The following is a 24,388-nucleotide window of genomic DNA, read 5'->3' as shown; positions in this document are numbered from 1 at the left end:
CAACTTGTTAACTTTAAATAAAAACGAATTAAGTGCCCCAATATTCTGTGGATTAAACGATACTGAAACATTTTAGGCTTGAAATCAACCGTACAAGCAAAGGGTACATTAAAGACCCGAGACCAATTTACCAAAATCGAAATTGGTTTGTAGTTTCCCTTTTCAGTTTGTCCACGCACTTTCTAACAACTTGTATAGTCTAGATAAAAAATATCGTAAAATTTGCGAGAACCCTTTTCATCGCTTAAAATGACATACAAATTGAAGGGAACAAATGGGAAATGAGCGTTGTTGTTATTCACCAAAATATATATATATATATATATATAATAAAAGCGACCTTAATTGCTAAGACTACAGCACCATATTCAGTGAAAATGGTCCACACTTATTACCGAACTTAATCAGGTCATTGCACCAAATTAAAGAGTAGGTTTTTTGTTAAAGTCACCGTTATGAGTAGCGAGTATACATGTATATATATATATATATAACCCAAAATTGATTACAATAAAACCAAATATTACGAGCAAAGAGTAAACCAATTGAGCCTCCTTTCCATTTGAACTAAACGATCAATGCCAAGTATTCTATGACACAGGTGTGCCCAACCAGAACCTTCTGAACAATAAATCGACGCAGCCAGGTCATTTTAAGTCCACATAGGCCCTAACGTCGTAAACCACCGAAGTTATATAGTGGCGCGCGCACCCAGTGTTTGGCTTTGGGTGGGGCTCACAATAATTTTGTTCTAAATTTTCTAAAAGTTTACAAGTTTACATTTTTTGGCCAAAAATGTTTGGCCGCAGATTTTTTTTCCCGGGGGGGGCCTTTTGACGTTGGTGGCGCTACTACACCCCTATTATACTACTCGAAAATAGGCCACATACATATCACCTAGGTCAAATCGTGGTACTTAAAATAACAATTTATCCCCCCCCCCCAAATGACAAACTCGGGGGGGGGGAGCCCTCCGAGACCTCCCCCCCCCCCGAAGTATAATTACGAATCATCTGGTTTCGGATAACTCGATCATTACCTTTCCAGATAATATTAAATATCATAACATTAACATCATTAACAATATTGCACGGAGGATAGTTAGAATAAAATAGGTAAGCTTTGACATTAGGAGTGATTTCACTACAGTCACTCTTCCCAAAACCATACAAGACCACTGTGCAATAGTCAACATTATCTCGCATAGCCCTGACATGCTGGCAAATCGGTTAAGAATGGCAAATTGCATTGTACGTGGGCCTCTCAGCACTCTGTCATCAGCAAATTGTGACATTCGGAGTTCCATATCGCCTACGTGAATACCCTGAACATTCTTGTGATTTACAAACATCACAGACAAAGCCTCAGCACATAAAAGCAACAAATACAGACTTTTGCCATCACCTAGCCCACACCCTTGCTCAATAACAAAGGATTCTGAAAGAAATCCATTAACCATGCATGACTATTTTGAATCCATCTTGTGATTTGATGGTCCAAAGTTAAAATTCTCTAAAACCCTATAAATAACATCAGGTGAAACGGAATCGAAAGCCTTTTCCAAATCGACAGAAAGCAACATACCTGGCATTATTAACCTACGGGGGCTCGACCTATTTTGACGCTAGTGGCCGCTCTTTTTTCTTATCAATTTATTCACATTTCAAAAAGTCGTAAAAGGTTAAGTTAGGTCACAAATAATCATCCAGATCGATTTCTCAAAAAAAAAAAAAATTTAAAACACCACTTCCTTGACAAGGGAATTTCCGGATTTTGTGTGTGTGGGGTTGGGGGAGGCACCGGGGGGGGGGGGGGGGCAACGAAAATTGTATTATATGACCAAAACAAATGCATCCAAATGGACCAATCAACAGTTTAGTCCGCATTTTCTGAACGAAATGACGTCAAAGTTTCTAAAGTCGACTACGATTGGCCAGCGCTGGGTAGCATACAATTTCACGCTTCGATATATGAGACGTTCGTATCGTGGCTCTGCACACGTGAATGTCTAAACCTCATACTACAATTTGATTTAGGCGTTAACTAGTATGATTTATAAATTGCAATAATTAAAGAACACGATTAGAATTTTTTTCAGATTCTTTTCATTAGAATTTGTGATTGAGCCTAAGTAACTATGATTAGGCTCTTATCCCTGCTTTTGTCTAAGACAACAACAACAGCATAATTTATTCAAGGCCCATAGAACAGCTCCGATCGCCGCTACGTAAATACACGCGACATCGAGTAGGATGTGCTGGTACCAGGCGAGGCTGTCCTGTTTCGTCTGTAGATGCGCCGTACCGTGTTCCATGGCGTACTCGATCCAGCGGGCGGTCCGTGCTAAGGGCAAGCCCTCCGTCACGCCTTGCTCGCTCTGTGAGTCCCGTAACTTGCCCGACGCTTGCTTGGCATTCTCTCGGTATCTGTCGATGTAAAAAACGAGACGAAAGGGGAAAAAATGCTTACTTACTTACATATGTGTATCAGTGTCTGCATCAATTGGGATGGGTTATTTCCTCCTGGACATGCAAGACATGATTTGGTCTTACCTACCTATAAGGGATGAAGAAACACCCAATATACTGGCATTAGACCGAGGATTAAGAGAACTGTTCCCGGGTAATAAAAAAAAGGCTGGTATTTTCCAAAAAGAAACAGTCATCCATACAGACACTCTATAAAACTACAGGGTCAGATTCAACACTGAATCCTGGTCAGATTAAACCTGATACTTCACCGGGTCCACAAATAGCCAGGAAAAGTGACTCAGATAAGTGTCATTTTAACCAGAAAAAAAATGCAACTGATCAAATCTGACCCGGGTCAGGGTCAAAGCTGACTCGGGTAGGAGTTGAATCTGACTTTGGCCCGGGTTGAATCTAATCCGGGTCCGGGTTGAATCTAATCCGGGTCCGGGTTGAATCTAATCTGGGTCCAGATTGAATCTGACCCGGGTCCAGGTTGAATCTGACCCGGGTCCGAGTCGAATCTGACCGGGGTCCAGGTTGAATCTGACCTGAGTGTGGGTCGAATCTGACCAGGGTCCAGACCAGGGTCGAGTCTGACCCGGGTCCGGGTCAAATATGACCCAGGTCCGGGTCGAAAATGAGCAGCTTCTGGGTCGAATATGACCTGGGTCCGGGTCCCGGTCGAATCTGACCTGAGTCCGAGTTGTATCTGACCCAGGTCCAGGTTGAATCTGACCCAGGTCGGGGTCGAGTATGACCCGGGTCCGATTCGAACTGACCTGAGACTTTTAAGAGTGACATTTTGCAAAAGATGTAGATCCATCCAAATCAATCAAGAAAAAATGAAGCAGAACGATGTACATTCAAAACTTTAATTCGCCAAAAGCTTTGCTCGATTTACTAATGTCTGAGAGAGATAAAACCTGAAAACAAAAATCAGATTTGGCCACTATAGACTTGGCTCTGATGTCGTGACCAGTGGCGCAACCAGGGGGGGGGGGGGGGGGGGGGGAGGGGGGCTTGATTTATTCCCACGATTTGACCTGGTGATATGTATGTGGCTAGGGGTGTAAGTGGCGCAACCAACGTCAAAATATTTTTTTCTGTGGCTAAAAAAATTGGACAACTTTGTTAAAAAAATTAGTGAGCCCCCCCCCCCCCCCCCAGCCAAATCCTGGGTGCGCCACTGGTCATGACTTACGATGGGTCATCCAAGACTCTTCTGATCCCCTGGTAAAGCTGCTCCGACGTCAGACCTCGTACCCCCTTGGGGAAGTAGTCGGCCATGCCCACGTGATACTTGAGCCGGACCATGTCGTCCACCTGATCCGTGAACAGGGGAATCCCCAAAATGGGCACGCCGTAGTACATGGCCTCGTAGCCTCCGTTCAAGCCGCCGTGGTAGATCAATAGACGGGTCTTCTCGTGCGCTGAGTCAAGGCAAACAAAATAACGATAAGCATTAACATAATCAGTTAAAATCAGGATGGGCGACAATTGCCTTGTAAGATGATCACTCCTGAAGTCCCCCCGAAACCCACTGCTGTTATGTAAAGATGTTCCCTCAGCCACCATTGGCCTCCTATGGCCATGTACACTCACCCATCAAGTCCTTCTGCGAGATCCACGGCACGATCATGGTGTTGTTACCGAGTGCTCCGGGCCTCTCCTCGCCGAGGTACTTCCAGATGACCCGCTGGGGCAGTTTGGCCAGGGCCGCTGCGATCATTTCCGCCATATCCATGTCCATGACGTGTAGCAGTGTGCTCACGGAGAAAATGACCACCCCGTACTCGCCTGAACCCTGGATGAAATCTTCGAAAACCTAGGAAGAGGAAGAACATGCGGACAAAATTCACAGCTAAACACAGATGCAATTACTCTTATTTAGGAACTTGTTAGGAATACATTGGGATGAAGTTAGGGACTGGAAATCAAGGGCTGATCCAAAACACAATTTTTTGAGGGGCCAACAAAAATTGTGGTCCCCCAAGGCAAAAAGTAGCCCAAAATATTACGGTGTGGGGTACGCGGCCCACTCAAGGGCCCTGAATATTAATTTTTTTTCTTATTCTGGATGCTCTGTGGTGCGATCTGAAGCAATTTCTGACCACTTTAACCATTTTTTTTTAAGGAAAAGAATGTAGTCTACGTAGTGCCTGCTTTTATTGCTACGTCACTTAAGAAAATTGGGTTCTTTACGATGTGCAAAGGGTCAGGAAGGTTGTTGACTGTACCTGCGGCAATGGTTTTGGAGGACCAATTGTCAGCCCACCTATCAGAATCGTATTGGGAGAAATCGGTCTGGGAAACTCGATGTGAAAATCCCAGTTGAGAATGAAGAGTTCGGAGCGGGCCACGATCTCTCTGGTGCCAATCCGGGTGTCCAGACCGGCCTCGGCCCGGGCCCGGTCCACGCCGGCAAACAGAACGTAGTCGTAGATGAGCAGCGTGGCGGCCGATATCAGGTAATTCTTGACTCGCTGGGGGAACGACATGATGTCCGTGTACCCGGTGACGAACTCGGGGACGTAGGCTAAAGGGCTGGGCTGCTTGGCCAGCGGCTGTACCGTGTGCCCAGAAAGCCGCCGTTAACGGTGTTGATGAACGGCACCTTAAGGATGTCGTGGGCCACCGAGCTACACGCCGGAAACATGACTTCGCAAAGGACCAGATCAAAGTTGGCTGCACGGAGCTCATCGAAATCCGTTGATTGGAATAACATTCTCATAAGGCTAGCCACTCCGTCGAAAATGTGTTGGACTTGGTCGTCCGGCCTTCCTAGCCACATCTTCGCATACCTGATGACAAGTTGGTAAAAAGAAGTAAGGCTCAGGCTTGTCAGATGGAAAGATTTCTCTGAAAATCTTCTGATGTAGAATGAGAAGATCCTGATACTAATTTTATAAACCATTTATTTACATTTTATATTTACAGCAGGTAGGTTTTAAGCATTGTTATGGAAGTAAATGTCCAGATGAACCAGAACAACTGAAACGGAACTAGAACTCAAGACCTTTGGAATACCATGCCGGTGTGGCAGGTAATTCTGTCCCCCCTGGTAAATGTTTCCCCCCAGACAGATCTATTGGGTCGTGACCCGGTAAATCTGTCCGGGGGGGGGGCACTTTTACCTAGGTAAACCTGTCCCCCTCTAGGTAAATCTGTCCCCCTGCATGACGTTAAATGTGTCCCCCCTGGTAAATGTGTCCCCTTGCAACGTCACAAGTCTAGCACCCAGACTGTATATTAGTGAAGTTATTAACTGTTTTTGCGCGGCGCCTTGCTAAATTCGGGAATGGTGCTTACGTCAAAGCACAACTCCCGTTTGGATGACGACTTCGGGAGCGAACGATTTGCATGGTGGGCGTGCGCGCGAGTGTACCGCACCTACGGGCCGCGCCAGGGCCGCGGCCGGGGCCGGGGACGGGGACAACAGTGCACCAGCAGCAGGCCTGCGGCGCGGCAACCTCGTCCCCAGGGTGTTGAGCAGTACGCGCCCACCACTACCTGCTCTCTCACCCTGGTATTGGATCATTTGCACGTGCAAGATTTTTGCACACGTATGCAAATGAGGAACAGTCTGGTGCCTGGATATGCGTTACACATTAGCGTTTGTTTTTGTATGCGGTGTCTGGGGTAAAAACAGAGTCAATTCGTAGCAGCGTGAGCACGGCGTGAGTGACGAAAACACGATTTTTGAAATCAAACTGTTACGATCTTTATCGAGACAACATGCAGTATCATATTTCATATTAATATGAGCAAATTGGAAAGGAAATTAGTATTTTCGAGAAGGCGTGGACGAATGATCGCGATGAAACACGTACTGCACGTTGTGAATATATAGCACCAAGTACACGATAAAAATCCATTACCAGCCAATTGCGGTATCCAATCAGGATACAGGAAGAAAGTTTCCTATCCAGGGTTTACTATTGGAAACGCGGTTGGAAATAAAGTAAGCACTGGGGACGAGGTTGGCGGCGCGGTGACCCGTGTCGCGTATAATTTTGCCAATTCTCCTCATTGAAGTCCGCCATGACCGTCACACGCGTATCGGCGGCTGATGCGCGTGCGCGCGCTAGCGATAGGTTGAGTATTACTACGCGTGCCTTCTTGCAGAAATATAGGTCGGTTGATTAACATCTAAACGTTAATTTCATTTTGATAATTATTGATGAAGGGTGGAAAAATCTAAAAATGTATACCTGTGCGCTGAATTTATTATAATACATCTATATAACAACTTATGCGTGCCAAGGGCGGATCCAGAACACAATTTTGGGGGGCCAAAACAATTTTGGTCCTCCAAAAAAGTGGGTCCAAAAATTACGGCGTGAGGTTCGGGGCCCGCTTAAGGGCCCCGAAAAAATTTTGGATTCTAGATGCTCTGTGGTGCGATCTGAGGCAATTTCTGACCACTTTAACCAATGTTTTTTTGAGGAAAAGATGGTGGTGTACTCATTGCCTGCCTTTTTTGCGATGTCACATATAAAAAAAAAATTGGTTTCCTTTTTGGGGGGGGCCATGGCCCCCTTTGGCCCCCCCCCCTGGATCCGCCCTTGATGCGTGCAAAACCAGGGGGGACAGAATTAACTGGAGGGGACAGAATTACCTGGAGGGGGACAGAATTAACGGGACAGGGGTGGGGGGGGGGACACTTTTACCTAGGTAATTCTGTCCCCCGGACACTTTTACCGGGGGACAGAATTACCGTCCACACCGGCGCCCTAACAACTGAGTTTATTTGTTCAGTCCCACTGGCGATCCTCCACTACGTCTAGTAGTACAGGATGATTACATAGGTATTACTACAACAAATATACTTAAAATGCGTATTTACCAAGAAAAAGACGACAGTTCCCCGCTAAGACTCTTACGCGTCCAGTAATCCAGGCTTCTTTGCGTATTCTCGAAATAGGCCATGGGCGAATCGAGCAACCTGAAATTGATCAGCTTTTTGTCTTCTTCCGTGGGCCAGTAGAGAAGCTCCTTTGTCGTCAGCCAGGTGACATTGTGGCCCCTGGAGGCCAGTTCCCTGGCCATGGTCCGCTGGATGTGCGTGTGACTCCCGTCCATCATACAGTCCACGATCAGGATCCGTTTAGAGGTGCCCTTGGCCGCGGACAACGACGGGCCTCCGCTCGCTAGGCCCGGCGCATCGGAGGCGGACGAGGCCCGATCGCGCAGCCCGGAGACTTCACTTTCGAACCGGGCGGCAGTGACCAGGTCCAGTTTGCCATTTACGCGGCGTGTTGGTCCGTTGTTTCCGCTAGCCTCGGTTGAATCGCCACATGTGCTTTGTCCATTGGCCGTAAGAAGCCACATAGCGACAAGAAAAAACACTACTTTTTGTTTTCCCATGACTGATAAAAACAAAATTTGGATTAAGAGCGTATTTTTAATGTCGGGTTTTGCTCTATAACTTCATAATCACTGCATACTCAAGAGCCTACCGAAGTAAAAAATAACGCGAAATCACTACACGCCATTAAATAACCATGTATACTATAAAGTGAGGATAACATAAAGTAGTGCGGGACTTCATGTGCAGGTTCAAGGCTTCGTTTCAGATTAAACTAACCGGCATATTTTGTGGCTGTATTTGAACATCGACGGGTACTTTCAAGGTCTGAAGACCGATTTTTTTTATTGCAAGTATACTGCCTTTACATGGGAAAGGCTGCAGTGTTTCAAAATATGACTGGAATATCCTTCCTTGGAAGGATTAATATATTTAATATATAAAATAATCTTGTAATAAGGAACTGACACGGTGCCGAGGGCCTAGAGGGGTCTTCCTTTTTGCAGTGGGGTGCGACCGGGCCGTGGGTTGGGAAGAATAATTCAATGACACGTGATCAACCAACCGCCAATAAGATGAAAGGGGTTTATTCAGGTGATATTTGACATAATGTGTACATGATTTTGTCCGTGTTTGCAGACGGCAAAATATGGAGGCACCTTCTTTTTTTAACCAAACAAGATGTGGGTGGTTCGTTTGCTGAATCATTGACGGATCCTGGATTTACAAAGCAGGCGGAGGGGTGGATGTTGACATGATTCCCTGGTCCCTCTGTTGTCCTTACGACGTAAAATGTTTGTAAATTATATGCAGGACTAGTAAGATACACCCATAATGCAACTGGGTTGCCGCACTGTAAACATGGCGGCCACTATGTGTGGTGAGATGTACAAGTATAATTACGAAGAATCGTTTAGATTTTCGCTCAATTCTAAAGTGTCTCTGGCAACTATCAATATGAAGAGAGTGGCACTGCTTTTCAGTATTTGAAACCTATGCAGTTGAAATGCTTGAAAGTTGCCTTCGTGGAGACACGTACTATGGCGATTTTGCCTACTGATTAGGGTAAGAGTAGGTTTTTAAGCTCTGGCAGGAGCTTCTTCATGTCGCTTGGTTATCGGTCTGTCGGTCTGGCTGTCTGTCTGTCCTCGAAAATTGACCAAAAACATTTGACAAAAAAAATGAGCAAGTGCCATATGCCGTCGTCAGTAATTGCACTCTTGGCGAAAGTTTTCGGAAGGCGGAATTTTGTATCGGTCGATGCGCATGCGCGTCTATTTTGCATATGTCTGTCCCCGGAAAATAATTGACCAAAAACGAGCCACCTAAGTTTCCCATGAAATATAACTACCACATTTTTATTCTAAAAAACACAAAGAACAATTCATATAGTTGTTTATGAAACTTTGTAAATGGAGCCTAAATATGTGCAGTAATGTGATAGTCACGTGGTATTACGGTAGTTGGACATTATCCAGAAGGAGAAAATGAAAATTGACCAAACGACGGTGATCCATTATTATGTGCCATCGGCGTCGCATCATCGCCAATTCGCTTGTATCCCCGCCCTGCCAACAGGACGCTGGTATACTCTCATGAGCTTCACAGAATCTTGTGAAGGAAGTGGCCTATGACCTATGTATAAACATGGAGTTAGAATCTAATTCTACCTCCATGGTATAAAGCATCTGGCTCCACTCCCTAGCTGTTCAAGACCGCAGCTAAACAATGTGCGCAAATCAGTGCAATCCGAAAACTTCATATAGAAATGCACACGTTCCATAGCGGATGTGCCTGCCAGTGCGTTACATTTGAGTTTGTTTTTGTATGCGGTATCTGGGATAAAAACAGAATCAATTCATCGCAGCGCGAGCATGGCGTGAGTTAAAACACCATTGTATTTCAATTAAACTGTTACGATCTTAACGAGACAACATGCAGTATCATATTTCATATTAATATGAACAAATTGGAAAGAAATTAATATTTTCGAGAAGGCATGGACGAATGATCGCGAAAACACGTAATGCACGTTGTGAATAACACCACCAAGTACACGATATAAATCCATTTCTAGTCAATTGCGGTATCGAATCGGGATACAGGAGGAAAGTTTCCTATCCAGGGTTTACTACTGAAAACGTGTTGGAAATAAAGTAAGCACTCGGGACGAGGTTGAATCCATATGCATAGAGAGAGTCTACTCTTACGCCATTTAAGTTAAAGGGTTCATGCGATGCCTTTTTTAGGGTCATTACGTTTAAATAGTGATATTCTTTGAACAGATTGAGCAATTTCAATATTTTTTTCATCTAAAAGTAGTTTCTGAACTTTGCAGATTTTTCTCATCAGTGATTGAGAAGCGAGAAGGCTAATACAATCAGGTATAATGGCACATGACACATGGCTGACTGATTTACCGCTGGTTCAGTTATTATTCTCTCATTCCCGTACCAGCCAAGCAAGGGCGGCGGAACCGGGGGGGGGGGGGCTGGGGGGGGGGGCATTTGCCCCCCCCCCCCAGATTTTCTCAAGTGCCCCTTTTGCGGCCATAAATGTGCCCCCTCTAACAGTAAAGTGCCCCCTCAAGATACAACAAAAGTGCCCTTAAGTATCGTACTATTTCTCAGAAGTAACCATATCCCAATAATGGTATAGATATTTTTGATATAAACGAGGAATATGAAAACCAAGTCCCAAAACCCATACAATACGGCCTGAAAAAGGGCACATAATGCATATTTAGCATATAATCGTTGGTTTTGAAGAGCGCCCCCTATGTTTGAAGATGGTACCAGCACCCCCCCCCCCCCCCCCCCCCCCCCCCCCCCCCCCCCCCCCCCCTACTATTTGATATTACGGAGACCAAGTGTCAGGTGAAAAAAACGTGTCGACATTTCAGCACGGGTTTGCAAGTGCCCCTTTTGGGTGATGCCCCCCCCCCCAGTTTCAAACCCGTTCCGCCGCCGCTGCAGCCAAGTACGACGATTAAGCTCTTATCCCTGCTTTTGTCTACGACAACAACAACAGCATAATTTATTCAAGGCCCATAAAACAGCTCCGATCGCCGCTACGTAAATACACGCGACATCGAGTAGGATGTGCTGGTACCAGGCGAGGCTGTCCTGTTTCGTCTGTAGATGCGCCGTACCGTGTTCCATGGCGTACTCGATCCAGCGGGCGGTCCGTGCTAAGGGCAAGCCCTCCGTCACGCCTTGCTCGCTCTGTGAGTCCCGTAACTTGCCCGACGCTCGCGTGGCATTCTCTCGGTATCTGTCGATGTACAAACAAGACGAAAGGGAAAATGCTTACTTACTTATTACAGATGTGTATCAGTGTCAGCATAAATCGGGATGGGTTATCTCCTCTTGGACATACACAGACATGATTAGGTCTTACCTACGGAAGAGTAAGATATGTCGGCTTTGACCCGAAAAAGTATAACTGATAAAAGTTTTGCAAAGATCTATAGATCCATCCCAATGAATAAAGAAAAGTGAAGAGGAACGATAATCTATCAAAACTGTAATTCGCAAAGAACTCTTCTACTTCTAGATTTTTTTTACGCTCAATACAATGTAGATGACGTCTGGATTATGCTAGAAAAAGGTGAATTTTGGTAATCTTTAAACTTTAGACTTGACTCTTGGATCATGACTTACGACGGGTCATCCAAGACTCTTCTGATCCCCTGGTAGAGCTGCTCCGACGTCAGACCTCGCACCCCCTTGGGGAAGTAGTCAGCCATGCCCACGTGATACTTGAGCCGGACCATGTCGTCCACCTGATCCGTGAACAGGGGAATCCCCAAAATGGGCACGCCGTAGTACATGGCCTCGTAGCCTCCGTTCAAGCCACCGTGGTAGATCAATAGACGGGTCTTCTCGTGCGCTGAGACAAGGCAAACAAAATAACGATAAGCATTAAAACAATCAGTGAAAATCAGGATGGGCGACAATTGCCTTGGAAGATGATCACTCCTGAAGTCCCCCCGAAACCCACTGCTGTTATGTAAAGATGCTCCCTCAGCCACCATTGGCCTCCTATGGCAATGCCCACTCACCCATCAAGTCCTTCTGCGAGATCCACGGCACGATCATGGTGTTGTTACCGAGTGCTCCGGGCCTCTCCTCGCCGAGGTACTTCCAGATGACCCGCTGGGGCAGTTTGGCCAGGGCCGCTGCGATCATTTCCGCCATATCCATGTCCATGACGTGTAGCAGTGTGCTCACGGAGAAAATGACCACCCCGTGCTCGCCTGAACCCTGGATGAAATCTTCGAAAACCTAGGAAGAGGAAGAACATGCGGACAAAATACACAGTTAAACACAGATGCAAGTTACTCTTATTTAGGAACTTGTTAGGAATACATTGGGATGAAGTTAGGGACTGGAAATCAAGGGCTGATCCAAAACACAATTTTTTGAGGGGCCAACAAAAATTGTGGTCCCCCATGGAGGAATAAAAACACCTCCATGGGTCCCCCAATGCAAAAAGTGGCCCAAAATATTACGGTGTGGGGTTCGCGGCCCACTCAAGGGCCCTGAATTATTTTTTTTTTGATTCTGGATGCTCTGTGGTGCGAAAATTGGGTTCTTTGCGATGTGCAAAGGGTCAGGAAGATGGTTGTTGACTGTACCTGCGGCAATGGTTTTGGAGGACCAATTGTCAGCCCACCTATCAGAATCGTATTTGGAGAAATCGGTCTTGGAAACTCGATGTGAAAATCCCAGTTGAGGATGAAGAGTTCGGAGCGGGCCACGATCTCTCTGGTGCCCATCCGGGTGTCCAGGCCGGCCTCGGCCCGGGCCCGGTCCACACCGGCAAACAGGACGTAGTCGTAGATGAGCAGCGTGGCGGCCGATATCAGGTAATTCTTGACTCGCTGGGGGAACGACATGATGTCTGTGTACCCGGTGACGAACTCGGGGACGTAGGCTAAAGGGCTGGGCTGCTTGGCCCAGCGGCTGTACCGTGTGCCCAGAAAGCCGCCGTTAACGGTGTTGATGAACGGCACCTTAAGGATGTCGTGGGCCACCGAGCTACACGCCGGAAACATGACTTCGCAAAGGACCAGATCAAAGTTGGCTGCACGGAGCTCATCGAAATCCGTTGACTGGAATAACATTCTCATCAGGCTAGCCACTCCGTCGAAAATGTGTTGGACTTGGTCGTCCGGCCTTCCTAGCCACATCTTCGCATACCTGATGACAAGTTGGTAAAAAGAAGTAAGGCTCAGGCTTGTCAGATGGAAAAATTTCTCTGAAAATCTTCTGATGTAGAATTAGAAGATTATGATACTAATTTCATTTACATTTTATATTTACAGCAGGTAGGTTTTAAGCATTGTTATGGAAGTAAATGTCCAGATGAACCAGAATGACTGAAACGGAACTAGAACTCAAGACCTTTGGAATACCATGCCGGCGCCCTAACAACTGAGTTTATTTGTTCAGTCCCACTGGCGATCCCCCACTACGTCAATGTCTAGTAGTACAGGATGATTACGTAGGTATTACTACAACAAATATACTTAAAATGCGTATTTACCAAGAAAAAGACGACAGTTCCCCGCTTAGACTCTTACGCGTCCAGTAATCCAGGTTTCTTTGCTTATTCTCGAAATAGGCCATGGGCGAACCGAGCAACCTGAAATTGATCAGCTTTTTGTCTTCTTCCGTGGGCCAGTAGAGAAGCTCCTTTGTCGTCAGCCAGGTGACATTGTGGCCCCTGGAGGCCAGCTCCCTGGCCATGGTCCGCTGGATGTGCGTGTGACTCCCGTCCAGCAAACAGTCCACGATCAGGATCCGTTTAGAGGTGCCCTTGGCCGCGGACAACGACGGGCCTCCGCTCGCTAGGCCCGGCGCATCGGAGGCGGACGAGGCCCGATCGCGCAGCCCGGAGACTTCACTTTCGAACCGGGCGGCAGTGACCAGGTCCAGTTTGCCATTTACGCGGCGTGTTGGTCCGTTGTTTCCGCTAGCCTCGGTTGAATCGCCACCCGTGCTTTGTCCATTGGCCGTAAGAAGCCACATAGCGACAAGAAAAAACACTACTTTTTGTTTTCCCATGACTGAAAAAACAAAATTTGTATCAAGAGCGTATTTTTAATGTCGGGTTTTGCTCTATAACTTCATAATCACTGCATACTCAAGAGCCTACCGAATAAAAATAACGCAAAATCACTACACGCCATTAAATAACCATGTATACTATAAAGCGAGGATAACATATTAAATGAAGTAGTGCGGGACTTCAAATGCAGGTCAAGGCTTCGTTTCAGATTAAATTAACCGGCATATTTTGTGGCTGTATTTGAACATCGACGGGTGCTTTCAAGGTCGGAATACCGATTTTTTTTATTGCAAGTATACTGCCTTTACATGAGAAAGGCAGTGTTTCAAAATATGACTGGAATATCCTTGCTTGGAAGAGTTAATATATTAAATATATAAAATAATCTTGTAATGAGGAACTGACACGTTGCCGAGGGCCTAGAGTGGTCTTCCTTTTTGCAGTGGGGTGCGACCGGGCCGTGGGTTGGGAAGAATAATTCAATGACACGTGATCAACCAACCGCCAATAAGATGAAAGGGATTTATTCAGGTGATATTTGACATAATGTGTACATGATTTTGTCCGTGTTTGCAGACGGCAAAATATGGAGGCACCTTCTTTTTTTAACCAAACAAGATGTGGGTGGTTCGTTTGCTGAATCATTGACGGATCCTGGATTTACAAAGCAGGCGGAGGGGTGGATGTTGACATGATTCCCTGGTCCCTCTGTTGTCCTTACGACTTCAAATGTTTGCAAATTATATGCAGGACTAGTAAGATACACCCATAATGCAACTGGGTTGCCGCACTGTAAACATGGCGGCCACCATGTGTGGTGATGTACAAGTACGTGTAATTACGAAGAATCGTTTAGATTTTCGCTCAATTCTAAAGCGTCTTTGGCAACTATCAATATGAAGAGAGTGGCACTGCTTATGCAGTTGAAATGCTTGAAAGTTGTCTTTGTGGAGACACTATGGCGATTTTGCCTACTTATTAGGGTATAAGAGTAGGGTTTTAAGCTTTGGCAGGAGCTTCTTCATGTCGCTTGGTTATCGGTCTGTCGGTCTGGCTGTCTGTCTGTCCTCGAAAATTGACCAAAAATATTTGAAAAAAAAATGAGCAAGTGCCATATGCTGTCGTCAGTAATTGCACTCTTCGCGAAAGTTTTCGGAAGGCGGTTTTTGTATCGGTCGATGCGCATGCGCGTCTATTTTGCATATGTCTGTCCCCGGAAAATAATTGACCAAAAACGAGCCACCTAAGTTTCCCATAAAATATAACTACCAAATGTTAATTAAAAAAAAACACAACGAACAATTCATACAGTTGTTTATTAAACTTTTGTAAATGGAGGCTAAATATGTGCAGTAATGTGATAGTCACGTGGTATTACGGTAGTTGGAAGTTATCCAGAAGGAGAAAATGAAATTGACCAAACGACGGTGCTCCGTGCCGTCGGCGTCGCATCATCGCCAGAGCTTCTTGTGCACTCGCACTTATTTTATAGTCATGTGTTTAGCTGTCATCATTGCGCAAAGCTGTAAACATTTTTAAAAATACGAAATCATACTGCGCACGCGCTCAGGTAATCCGATCAATGGCTTTAATTCGCTCGTACCCCCTGCCCTGCAAACAGGGGCCAATTTCATGGCGCTGCTAAGCACAAACTTATTTTGCTTAGCACAAAAAAAGTCTGGTTTATAAAAGTAGGTTACCAGCCGAAACTCCATGTGATTTTCATGCTAAGCAAACAACAGCTGAATACTGATCACGAGCAATATACATCACGTGGAGTTTTGGCTGGTTACCTGCTTTTATAAGCCAGACTATTTTTGTGCTAAGCACATTTTTGTGCTAAGCAGCGCCGTGAAATTGGGCCCAGGACGCTGGGATACTCTGATGAATTCGCGCTCTGATTGGTTGGATTTTGCGTGACCAGTGACATGCGCGTCATCAAGGTCGTGACTCTGCAAGGTTTAAAACGGCCGTTAAGACTGATTCATTACTCTTTTATTCCAGTTTAGAGATGTTTTTTCTCGTTAAAAAGCGTAATAATGTAGGAAATTCTGTAAAACTTATCTGTGTTGTAAATTTACAATTCCCGTCACTCGCTCAGACTTCGTTTCGAATCACGAACGGTCGGATTGCATTATGCGACGCTAAAAATTTTGTCCACATGGTCCGCAATGAAACAGAAATCACATCCGGTATGGAATTCGGCAATTCTATGGGAAGTTTTCGGATAGCATTTGTGCACATTGTCTAACTGCGGTCTCGAACAGCTGCAGCAAGATGCTTTATACATAGGTCATAGGCCATTTCCTTCACAAGATTCTGTGAAGCTCATCAGAGTATCCCAGCGTCCTGTTTGCAGGGCGGGGGGTACGAGCGAATGGCTTTAAATGGTAACTAGCTACCGGTCCCCATATTATGGGAGCGGGAACCAGACTATAAAATGAAATCCATATCAACTTCGTCCCCAGGGTGTTGAGCAGTACACGCCCGCCACTACCTGCTCTCTCACCCTTGTATTGGATCATTTACATGTGCAAGAATTGTGAACACGTATGAAAATGAGAAGTAGTCTGGTGCCTGCCAGTGCGTTACATTTGCGTTTGTTTTTGTATGCGGTGTCTGGGGTAAAAACAGAATCAATTCGTCGCAGCGGGAGTATGGCTTCGCTCGTACCCCCCCCCCCCCCCCCCTGCAAACAGGACGCTGGGATACTCTGATAAATTCAGCTCTGATTGGTTGGATTTTGCGTGACCAGTCACCTGCGCATCATCAAGGTCATGACTCTGCAAGGTTTGAAACGGCCGTTAAGACTGATTCATTACTCTGAGTTAAAACACCATTTTATTTCAATTAAACTGTTAAGATCTTAACGAGACAACATGCAGTATCTTATTTCATATTAATATTAACAAATTGGAAAGAAATTAATATTTTCGAGAAGGCATGGACGAATGATCGCGAAAACACGTAATGCACGTTGTGAAAAACACCACCAAGTACACGATATAAATCCATTTCTAGCCAATTGCGGTATCGAATCGGGATACAGGAGGAAAGTTTCCTATCCAGGTTTTACTACTGGAAACGTGGTTGGAAATAAAGTAAGCACTGGGGACGAGGTTGAATCCATATGCATAGAGAGAGTCTATACTCTTACGCCATTTAAGTTAAATTTGGTTCATCCGACGACTTTTTTAGGGTCATTACGTTTAAATAGTGATATTCTTTGAACAGATTGAGCAATTTCAGTAATTTTTTCATCTAAACGTAGTGTCTGAACTTTGCAGATTTTTCTCATCAGTGATTGAGAAGCGAGATCGAAGGCTAATAGTAATACAATCAGGTATAATGGCACATGACTGACTGATTTACTGCTGGATCAGTTATAATTCACACATTCCCGTACCAGCCAAGTACGACGATTCAACTCTTATCCCTGCTTTTGTCTACGACAACAACAACAGCATAATTTATTCAAGGCCCATAGAACAGCTCCGATCGCCGCTACGTAAATACACGTGACATCGAGTAGGATGTGCTGGTACCAGGCGAGGCTGTCCTGTTTCGTCTGTAGATGCGCCGTACCGTGTTCCATGGCGTACTCGATCCAGCGGGCGGTCCGTGCTAAGGGCAAGCCCTCCGTCACGCCTCGCTCGCTCTGTGAGTCCCGTAACTTGCCCGACGCTCGCGTGGCATTCTCTTGGTATCTGTCAATGTACAAACAAGACGAAAGGGAAAATGCTTACTTACTTACTTACAGATGTGTATCAGTGTCTGCATCAATCGGGGTGGGTTATCTCCTCCTGAACATACACAGACATGATTAGGTCTTACCTACGGAAGAGTAAGATATGTCGTTTTTGACCCGAAAAAGCATAACTGATCAAAGTTTTGCAAAGATCTAAAGATCCATCCAAATAAATCAAGAAAAGTGAAGTCGAACGATAATCTATCAAAACTGTAATTCGCCAAGAACTCTTCTACTTCTAGATTTTTTTTACGCTTCTAATACAACGTAGATGACGTCTGGATTATGCTAGAAAAAGGTGAATTTTGGTAATCTTTAATCTTAAAACTTGACTCTGTGATCATGACTTACGACGGGTCATCCAAGACTCTTCTGATCCCCTGGTAGAGCTGCTCCGACGTCAGACCTCGCACCCCCTTGGGGAAGTAGTCAGCCATGCCCACGTGATACTTGAGCCGAACCAGATCGTCCACCTGATCCGTGAACAGGGGAATCCCCAAAATGGGCACGCCGTAGTACATGGCCTCGTAGCCTCCGTTCAAGCCGCCGTGGTAGATCAATAGACGGGTCTTCTCGTGCGCTGAGTCAAGGCAAACAAAATAACGATAAGCATTAAAATAATCAGTTAAAATCAGGATGGGCGACAATTGCCTTGGAAGATGATCACTCCTGAAGTTCCCCCGAAACTCAGTGCTGTTATTTATAGATGTTCCCTCAGCCCCTATATTGGCCATGCACACTCACCCATCAAGTCCTTCTGCGAGATCCACGGCACGATCATGGTGTTGTTACCGAGTGCTCCGGGCCTCTCCTCGCCGAGGTACTTCCAGATGACCCGCTGGGGCAGTTTGGCCAGGGCCGCTGCGATCATTTCCGCCATGTCCATGTCCATGACGTGTAGGAGTGTGCTCACGGAGAAAATGACCACCCCGTGCTCGCCTGAACCCTGGATGAAATCTTCGAAAACCTAGGAAGAGCATACGGAAAAAATAGACGGTCGAAACAGAAGCAAGCAGGGGCGGATCCAGCATTTCTTTGCGGGGGGGGGGGGGGTCATCCGCAAAACAATTCTCAAATGTGGACAGTTTTTTTTTCTGTGGACACTTGGCTTCCGTAAAATCAATAGGGGGGGGGGGGGAGAGGCTCGTACTTTCGATGGGGGCGCTATTCAAACCCAATGATCATCAACACTATATTACAGAATAGTGTACAAATATCCCCCTAACCCAGTCAGAGCAGGGGGGGGGGGTTCACATTATTTGTCAGATATTTCTATGAAAAAAAACAGAGATTGGGGGGGGGGGGGAGTTGACCCCCAAATATCCCCTCTGGATCCGCGCCTGGCAAGTTTATACTTTTATTTAGGAGCTTGTTTAAAACATTAAATAACCTGAACATTTTAAACATGATTGTGTTGCACGCCTAAGACTGGGCTCTTAATGGTTTTCATAAAAATAGGCTGAGCCAAAACTTAGATATAAAATACGGTTATGGGTTGGGATTCAGTGGCGCACCCAGGATTTGGCTTTTTGGGGGGGCCTCACAATTTTTTTTTCAATTTTTTTAGAAGTTATTATTTTTTACAAAACATTTTGCCCAAAATTTTTGGCCGCAGAAAAAAAAGAAGGGTTTTTTTTTTTTTTTTTGGGGGGGGGGCGGACTTTTTTGACGTTGGTAGCGCCACTTACACCCCTATTATACTACCCGAAATTAGGCCACATACATATCACCAACATTATATATACATAGGCCTATCACCAAGATTAAATCGTGGGAGTACAAAAAAAATTAAGCACAAAAGAATTAACAAAAATTGACAAAGATTGACCCCCCCCTTTGGTGCGCCACTCTTTGGATTCGAACCTAGAACAGGATTCTCACTCCACCGATGCATGCGAACTAGCTATAAAACCCAACCACTTGCCATCATGTGTTTTAAAGTGTCATCAGAATTTACGTAGAAAAATATGCAATTTAAGCTGTAATTGTGTGCAAAGAAAGACGGGTGTTGCTGACTGACTGTACCTGCGGCAATGGTTTGGGCGGACCAATTGTCAGCCCACCGATCAGAATCGTGTTGGGAGAAATTGGTCTGGGAAACTCGATGTGAAAATCCCAGTTGAGGATGAAGAGTTCGGAGCGGGCCACGATCTCTCTGGTGCCCATCCGGGTGTCCAGGCCGGCCTCGGCCCGGGCCCGGTCCACGCCGGCAAACAGAACGTAGTCGTAGATGAGCAGCGTGGCGGCCGATATCAGGTAATTCTTGACTCGCTGGGGGAACGACATGATGTCTGTGTACCCGGTGACGAACTCGGGGACGTAGGCTAAAGGGCTGGGCTGCTTGGCCCAGCGGCTGTACCGTGTGCCCAGAAAGCCACCGTTAACGGTGTTGATGAACGGCACCTTAAGGATGTCGTGGGCCACCGAGCTACACGCCGGAAACATGACTTCGCAAAGGACCAGATCAAAGTTGGCTGCACGGAGCTCATCGTAATCCGTTTCTTGGAAAACAATTCTCATAAGGCCTTCCACTGCTTCAAAAATGCGTTTGACTTCGTCGTCCGGCCTTCCTAGCCACATCTTCGCATACCTGATGGAAAAGAAGTAAGGCCGTTTTCAGGTGGAAAGATTTATGTGAAAATCTTCTGATGCAGAATTAGAAGTTTCTGATGCTTATTTTATAAACCATTCCTTTACATTTATTTACAGCAGGTATGCCTAAAGCATTGTAATGAAAGTTGTTACAGTAAACCATTCATTTCGTAAATTTCCAGATGAACCAAAACTACTTAACCCTAAAAGGGTTGAGGGGGGCGGACCTCAACATTTTCCGCGATTGCCTTTAAAAAAAAATTATTCTTGACCCGAGCTGTTATGACTTTTTAGCCTCCAGCTTGGCGCATCTTTTGATACCAAGAACATGAAAACTGAATTTTCCCATAAACGTCGTGTACACAGAGCAGAATTGCCATTGGTACATATGAATAATTAATTACCCATAATTCCAAAACCCTTTGACCTATAGTCATGAAATTTCTTGGGTATGTTTAGGAAGAGTTGCTCTATGCATGTACTGAGTTTCAAAATTTTTCGTCACTCGATGGCCGAGATCCCCTCCCCGGCTGAGAGATGGTCAAAATAACCCGGCCCTTTTAGGGTTAAACGAAACTAGAACTCAAGACTTTTGGAATACCATGCGGGCGCCCTATACCAACTGAGTTTATCCATTCAGTCCCACTGGCGATCCCTCAATATGCCAATGTCTATACTTCGGAGGATTATTAATTGAATAACGTAGGTATTACTACAACAACAAAACTCAAGCAGCAGACTACTTAAACTCAATACTTACCAAGAAAAAGTCGACATTTCCCCGCTTAGACTCTTACGCGTCCAGTAATCCAGGATTTTTTGCTTATTCTCGAAATAGGCCATGGGCGAATTGAACAACCTGAAATTAATCAGCTTTTTGTCTTCTTCCGTGGGCCAGTAGAGAAGCTCCTTTGTCGTCAGCCAGGTGACATTGTGGCCCCTGGAGGCCAGTTCCCTGGCCGTGATCCGCTGGATGTGCGTGTGACTCCCGTCCATCATACAGTCCACGATCAGGATCCGTTTAGAGGTGCCGTTGGCCGCGGACAACGACGGGCCTCCGCCCGCTAGGCCCGGCGCATCGGAGGCGAACGAGGCCCGATCGCGCAGCCCGGAGACTTCACTTTCGAACCGGGCGGCAATGACCCGGTCCAGTTTGCCTTGTACGCGGCTTGTTGGTCCGTTGTTTCCGCTGGCCTCGGTTGAATCGCCACCCGTGCTTTGTCCATTGGCCGCAAGAAGCCACATAGCCACAAGCAAAAATACAACTTTTTGTTTCCCCATGGTTGAAAAAAAAATCGGTATCACCAGCTTTTGCTGGTTTTTCTCTTCACCGATGCAACTTCAAAATCACTATCCTTTTTTAATGCAACTATGCACGACGTCCACATCCTCTTGAACCATCCTCTTGAACACGCCAATACCCCTATTGTCCATGGGCCATGCAGACCAGATGCTGGTACCCGTACCACCGGAGGTGGTAAACCTTTAATGGTGTTAATTTCTTTGTTACATCACTGTGAGTAAAAAAAGGAGATTACTTTTCGTAATCAGTAGTTAAATATATTTTAGATGCAGGTAACCGTTTTAACGTTAACACTGCGTAGTATCAGGGATTGCCCCCGCCCCCACAATGAAGCTTATTATAATTACTCCTGAACGCTTTGGCTGATCGGTATGAAATTCGGTGATCCCTCTTATAAACTTCTACCTGAGGTCAATATGGTGTGTATTAAACCATGAATATATGTTCCATTTGATGATAGGGGGCGTCATTTTTTTTCATTTCGGGGAATGTTACACCCTGCCTGCCCCCCCCTTTTGTGCCTCTTTAATATACCATGTCAACTGCGGTATTAAGCCTTCCCGATGATTGATCGCTTTCGATCATCATTGGATCCTGTTATTTCCAGAGACAGTAGACTGCAGAACTTATAATTTTTTAATGTTTACCCATTATACACTAATTTGGTACCTGTCAAGAGTGCCCCCCAGTGGAAAAAGTGGAGAGGGGGTGGCGGGGGGCTGAGAATGACCCCATGCCCCCCCCCCCCCCGGTTCCGCCGTCAGTGTGTGCATTTTTGGATAGAAAACAATATTTTCTTTGCCCATACCTATCATGCATGTATACTTACTTGATACTAAAACGTATGGCCACCCAACTAACTACAATGCATGCTGGGAATTCAATATGGCCGATTGATAGGAATGGTGGCTTCTATCCCATCCAGAGACGCTTCGCTTATAGATTGACTTGAATATAATATGTGAAATATCCTATTCAAAATAATGGGTCATGTACAGTTTTATTTCCAGTAGTCAAGGCAGAATGGGCCTGGCTAAATGGTGGACATTGGGTCTGTGCCAATTTGTGCCAATTTGCCTGAGCTTATGGGTTGGCTGGGCGGGTTTACACCTTAGGGAAATAGCGGGAATGCATTTTCGTCCATTCTGTGGACTCATCAGCGGCCTGCTGCATTAATTGGTATTAGGTTGTGAGTTTACTTGGAACTCACGGGTGGGAAAATAAACCCTTTCTCTTAAATCATTATGATAATAGTTTGGTTTACAACCTCCGTTGGATGGGAGCTGTTCATCTAGGAGTGAAACAAGCATATCGAGTGTGTTGTCCGAGTTCTGATCAGTGGGATGATGTTTACCCCTCATTGATTTCTTCTTGGTGTTGTCGGCTTTCTTATGGGGTTTTGGGGAAAACGTCCCTCAATGTTGGGTTGCTTAAAATAAGATGCCAGTGTTTGAGAAGTGTTCTTCGGATATACAACAGTATTGTGACCGAGTACTTGAATGTGATATTTCACATGATTGTATTCAAGTCAATCTATAAGAGAAGCGTCTCTGGATGGGATACGGGGCCGCCACTCCTCTCACTTGGCCATATTGGATTCTCAGCATGCATGGGTGGCCATGAATTTTAGTCTCTATTAAGAACATGATAGGCCTGGGTTCCATCCAAAAATTAGCATAATATGGTTTAACTAAAAAAGGCAAATTATAACTGAACTGGCATCGTTGGCATCCTACGGATTTTGTTTTTGCCATATTAAAGTTAATAGAGATCACCGAATTTCATACCAATTACTTATAAGTTTCATTGAGGGGGGGGGGGGGTCGTGGTCCCGCTCCCTGATACCCATAGGGTTAACGTTCAAAGGGGTATGGACATTCAGGGGGGGGGGGGGGGGGGATAACCAATAATAAGTTACCACAATGAGAAAGGCTATCATATCAAAATATAAAAACTAGAGATGTATAGCTATCAAAAATAGCAACTAGAATTTGCCGCCTCGGATCAATTGGTGAATTTTGGGGTCCCATCCCATGGACTAATACTCTAAAGTGCAACATATGAAATGAAGACTAGTACGGTGCTGGACTTGGCGTGCAGTTCTTCGTTTCAGCCTACACGTCACAGTAACCAGCATATTTTGTGGCTGTTTGTACATTGACGGGTAGTTTCAGGGTGACCTAGTCTCTAAACGGAAGACTGAGTTTTTTATTGAATAGTACACTGGCTTTAAATAAAGAAGGCGGCCTTCCAAAAAAAAATGACTTAAATATCCTTCCTTGGAAGGGTTAATTGAAATTACATAAAAGAATCTTGTAATGAGAAACTGACACGGTACCGAGGAAGAAATATATAGGCCTTGTCAAAATGAGTCAAAACTTTGGGACCAATGGAATACAGGCCGAAATTGCTGCTATTTTTTTCCTGCAATTATGTGGTCACTTACTGTAATACGCATTCCTGAAATAGCACGTGATCGAAATTATAGGTCAGGTGACTGAAGACGACTTTACAATGTATTTCGAGCATGCAGTGGTTGAAGTCAGTTAATTGTGGTAAAGGATACAGGTTCGTATCTAATTTACCTCTGGCCACTCCCCGTAAAATATTGAAATATTTTTCTTTATAATCGTGTCTAAATAAAGTTGTACTTTTAAAGTTGAACAAAGAAACCGACGGGAGCGGAGATTGAGCCTGCGACCTGGTTTATATTTTAAGATCGTAAATTTACCAGTTTCACGGATTCACTTTGAGTATATCATATCACCCGTTATCCACGGAGCCCAGTCTCCTGTCTAACGTCTGATATATCTAAGCATGCAGATTTATGCGATCCCGCGCCTCATAGCTCAGCCAATCGGAGTCGACTTTACTAAATCGTGACGTCATTT

General features: G+C 45.3%; 2 protein-coding genes and 1 pseudogene across 2 annotated transcripts; all 3 read right to left on the bottom strand.

The window, feature by feature from the left end:
• Nucleotides 1–1,829: 1,829 nt before the first annotated feature.
• LOC119738649 lies at nucleotides 1,830–7,947 on the bottom strand (annotated as a pseudogene).
• Nucleotides 7,948–10,706: 2,759 nt separating this feature from the next.
• LOC119737644 (UDP-glucuronosyltransferase 2C1-like) lies at nucleotides 10,707–15,075 on the bottom strand. Its single transcript, XM_038212129.1, has 5 exons — nucleotides 13,330–15,075; nucleotides 12,419–12,983; nucleotides 11,843–12,065; nucleotides 11,442–11,670; nucleotides 10,707–11,052 (listed from the first exon to the last, which is right to left on the bottom strand). Exons 1-5 carry the CDS (start codon nucleotides 13,848–13,850, stop codon nucleotides 10,776–10,778), a joined length of 1,815 nt encoding a protein of 604 aa, XP_038068057.1. The 5' UTR covers nucleotides 13,851–15,075; the 3' UTR covers nucleotides 10,707–10,775.
• A 1,838-nt stretch (nucleotides 15,076–16,913) lies between these two features.
• On the bottom strand, nucleotides 16,914–21,670 carry LOC119737643 (UDP-glucuronosyltransferase 2C1-like). The gene is made up of 5 exons (XM_038212128.1): nucleotides 20,955–21,670; nucleotides 19,628–20,192; nucleotides 18,347–18,569; nucleotides 17,954–18,182; nucleotides 16,914–17,561 (listed from the first exon to the last, which is right to left on the bottom strand). The coding sequence occupies exons 1-5, from the start codon at nucleotides 21,473–21,475 to the stop codon at nucleotides 17,285–17,287; spliced, it is 1,815 nt and encodes a 604-aa protein (XP_038068056.1). The 5' UTR covers nucleotides 21,476–21,670; the 3' UTR covers nucleotides 16,914–17,284.
• Between the last annotated feature and the right edge of the window lie 2,718 nt (nucleotides 21,671–24,388).

Source organism: Patiria miniata, unplaced genomic scaffold, assembly GCF_015706575.1.
Source record: "Patiria miniata isolate m_02_andy unplaced genomic scaffold, ASM1570657v1 HiC_scaffold_3, whole genome shotgun sequence".
Lineage (NCBI taxonomy): Eukaryota > Metazoa > Echinodermata > Asteroidea > Valvatida > Asterinidae > Patiria > Patiria miniata.
This window is presented reverse-complemented; position numbering and strand designations above follow the sequence as displayed.

What these genes read in the sequence shown, in the direction of transcription:
- LOC119737644 (XM_038212129.1), bottom strand. Translation starts at nt 13,850, where the DNA reads ATGGGAAAACAAAAAGTAGTGTTTTTTCTTGTCGCTATGTGGCTTCTT. An exon ending in GAACTGTCGTCTTTTTCTTG is followed by an intron (nt 12,984 to 13,329) that starts GTAAATACGCAT and finishes ACTTGTCATCAG; the next exon opens with GTATGCGAAGATGTGGCTAG. An exon ending in CTCGCAGAAGGACTTGATGG is followed by an intron (nt 11,671 to 11,842) that starts GTGAGTGGGCAT and finishes GCCTTGTCTCAG; the next exon opens with CGCACGAGAAGACCCGTCTA.
- LOC119737643 (XM_038212128.1), bottom strand. Translation starts at nt 21,475, where the DNA reads ATGGGGAAACAAAAAGTTGTATTTTTGCTTGTGGCTATGTGGCTTCTT. An exon ending in CGCCCAAACCATTGCCGCAG is followed by an intron (nt 18,570 to 19,627) that starts GTACAGTCAGTC and finishes TGCTCTTCCTAG; the next exon opens with GTTTTCGAAGATTTCATCCA. An exon ending in CTCGCAGAAGGACTTGATGG is followed by an intron (nt 18,183 to 18,346) that starts GTGAGTGTGCAT and finishes GCCTTGACTCAG; the next exon opens with CGCACGAGAAGACCCGTCTA.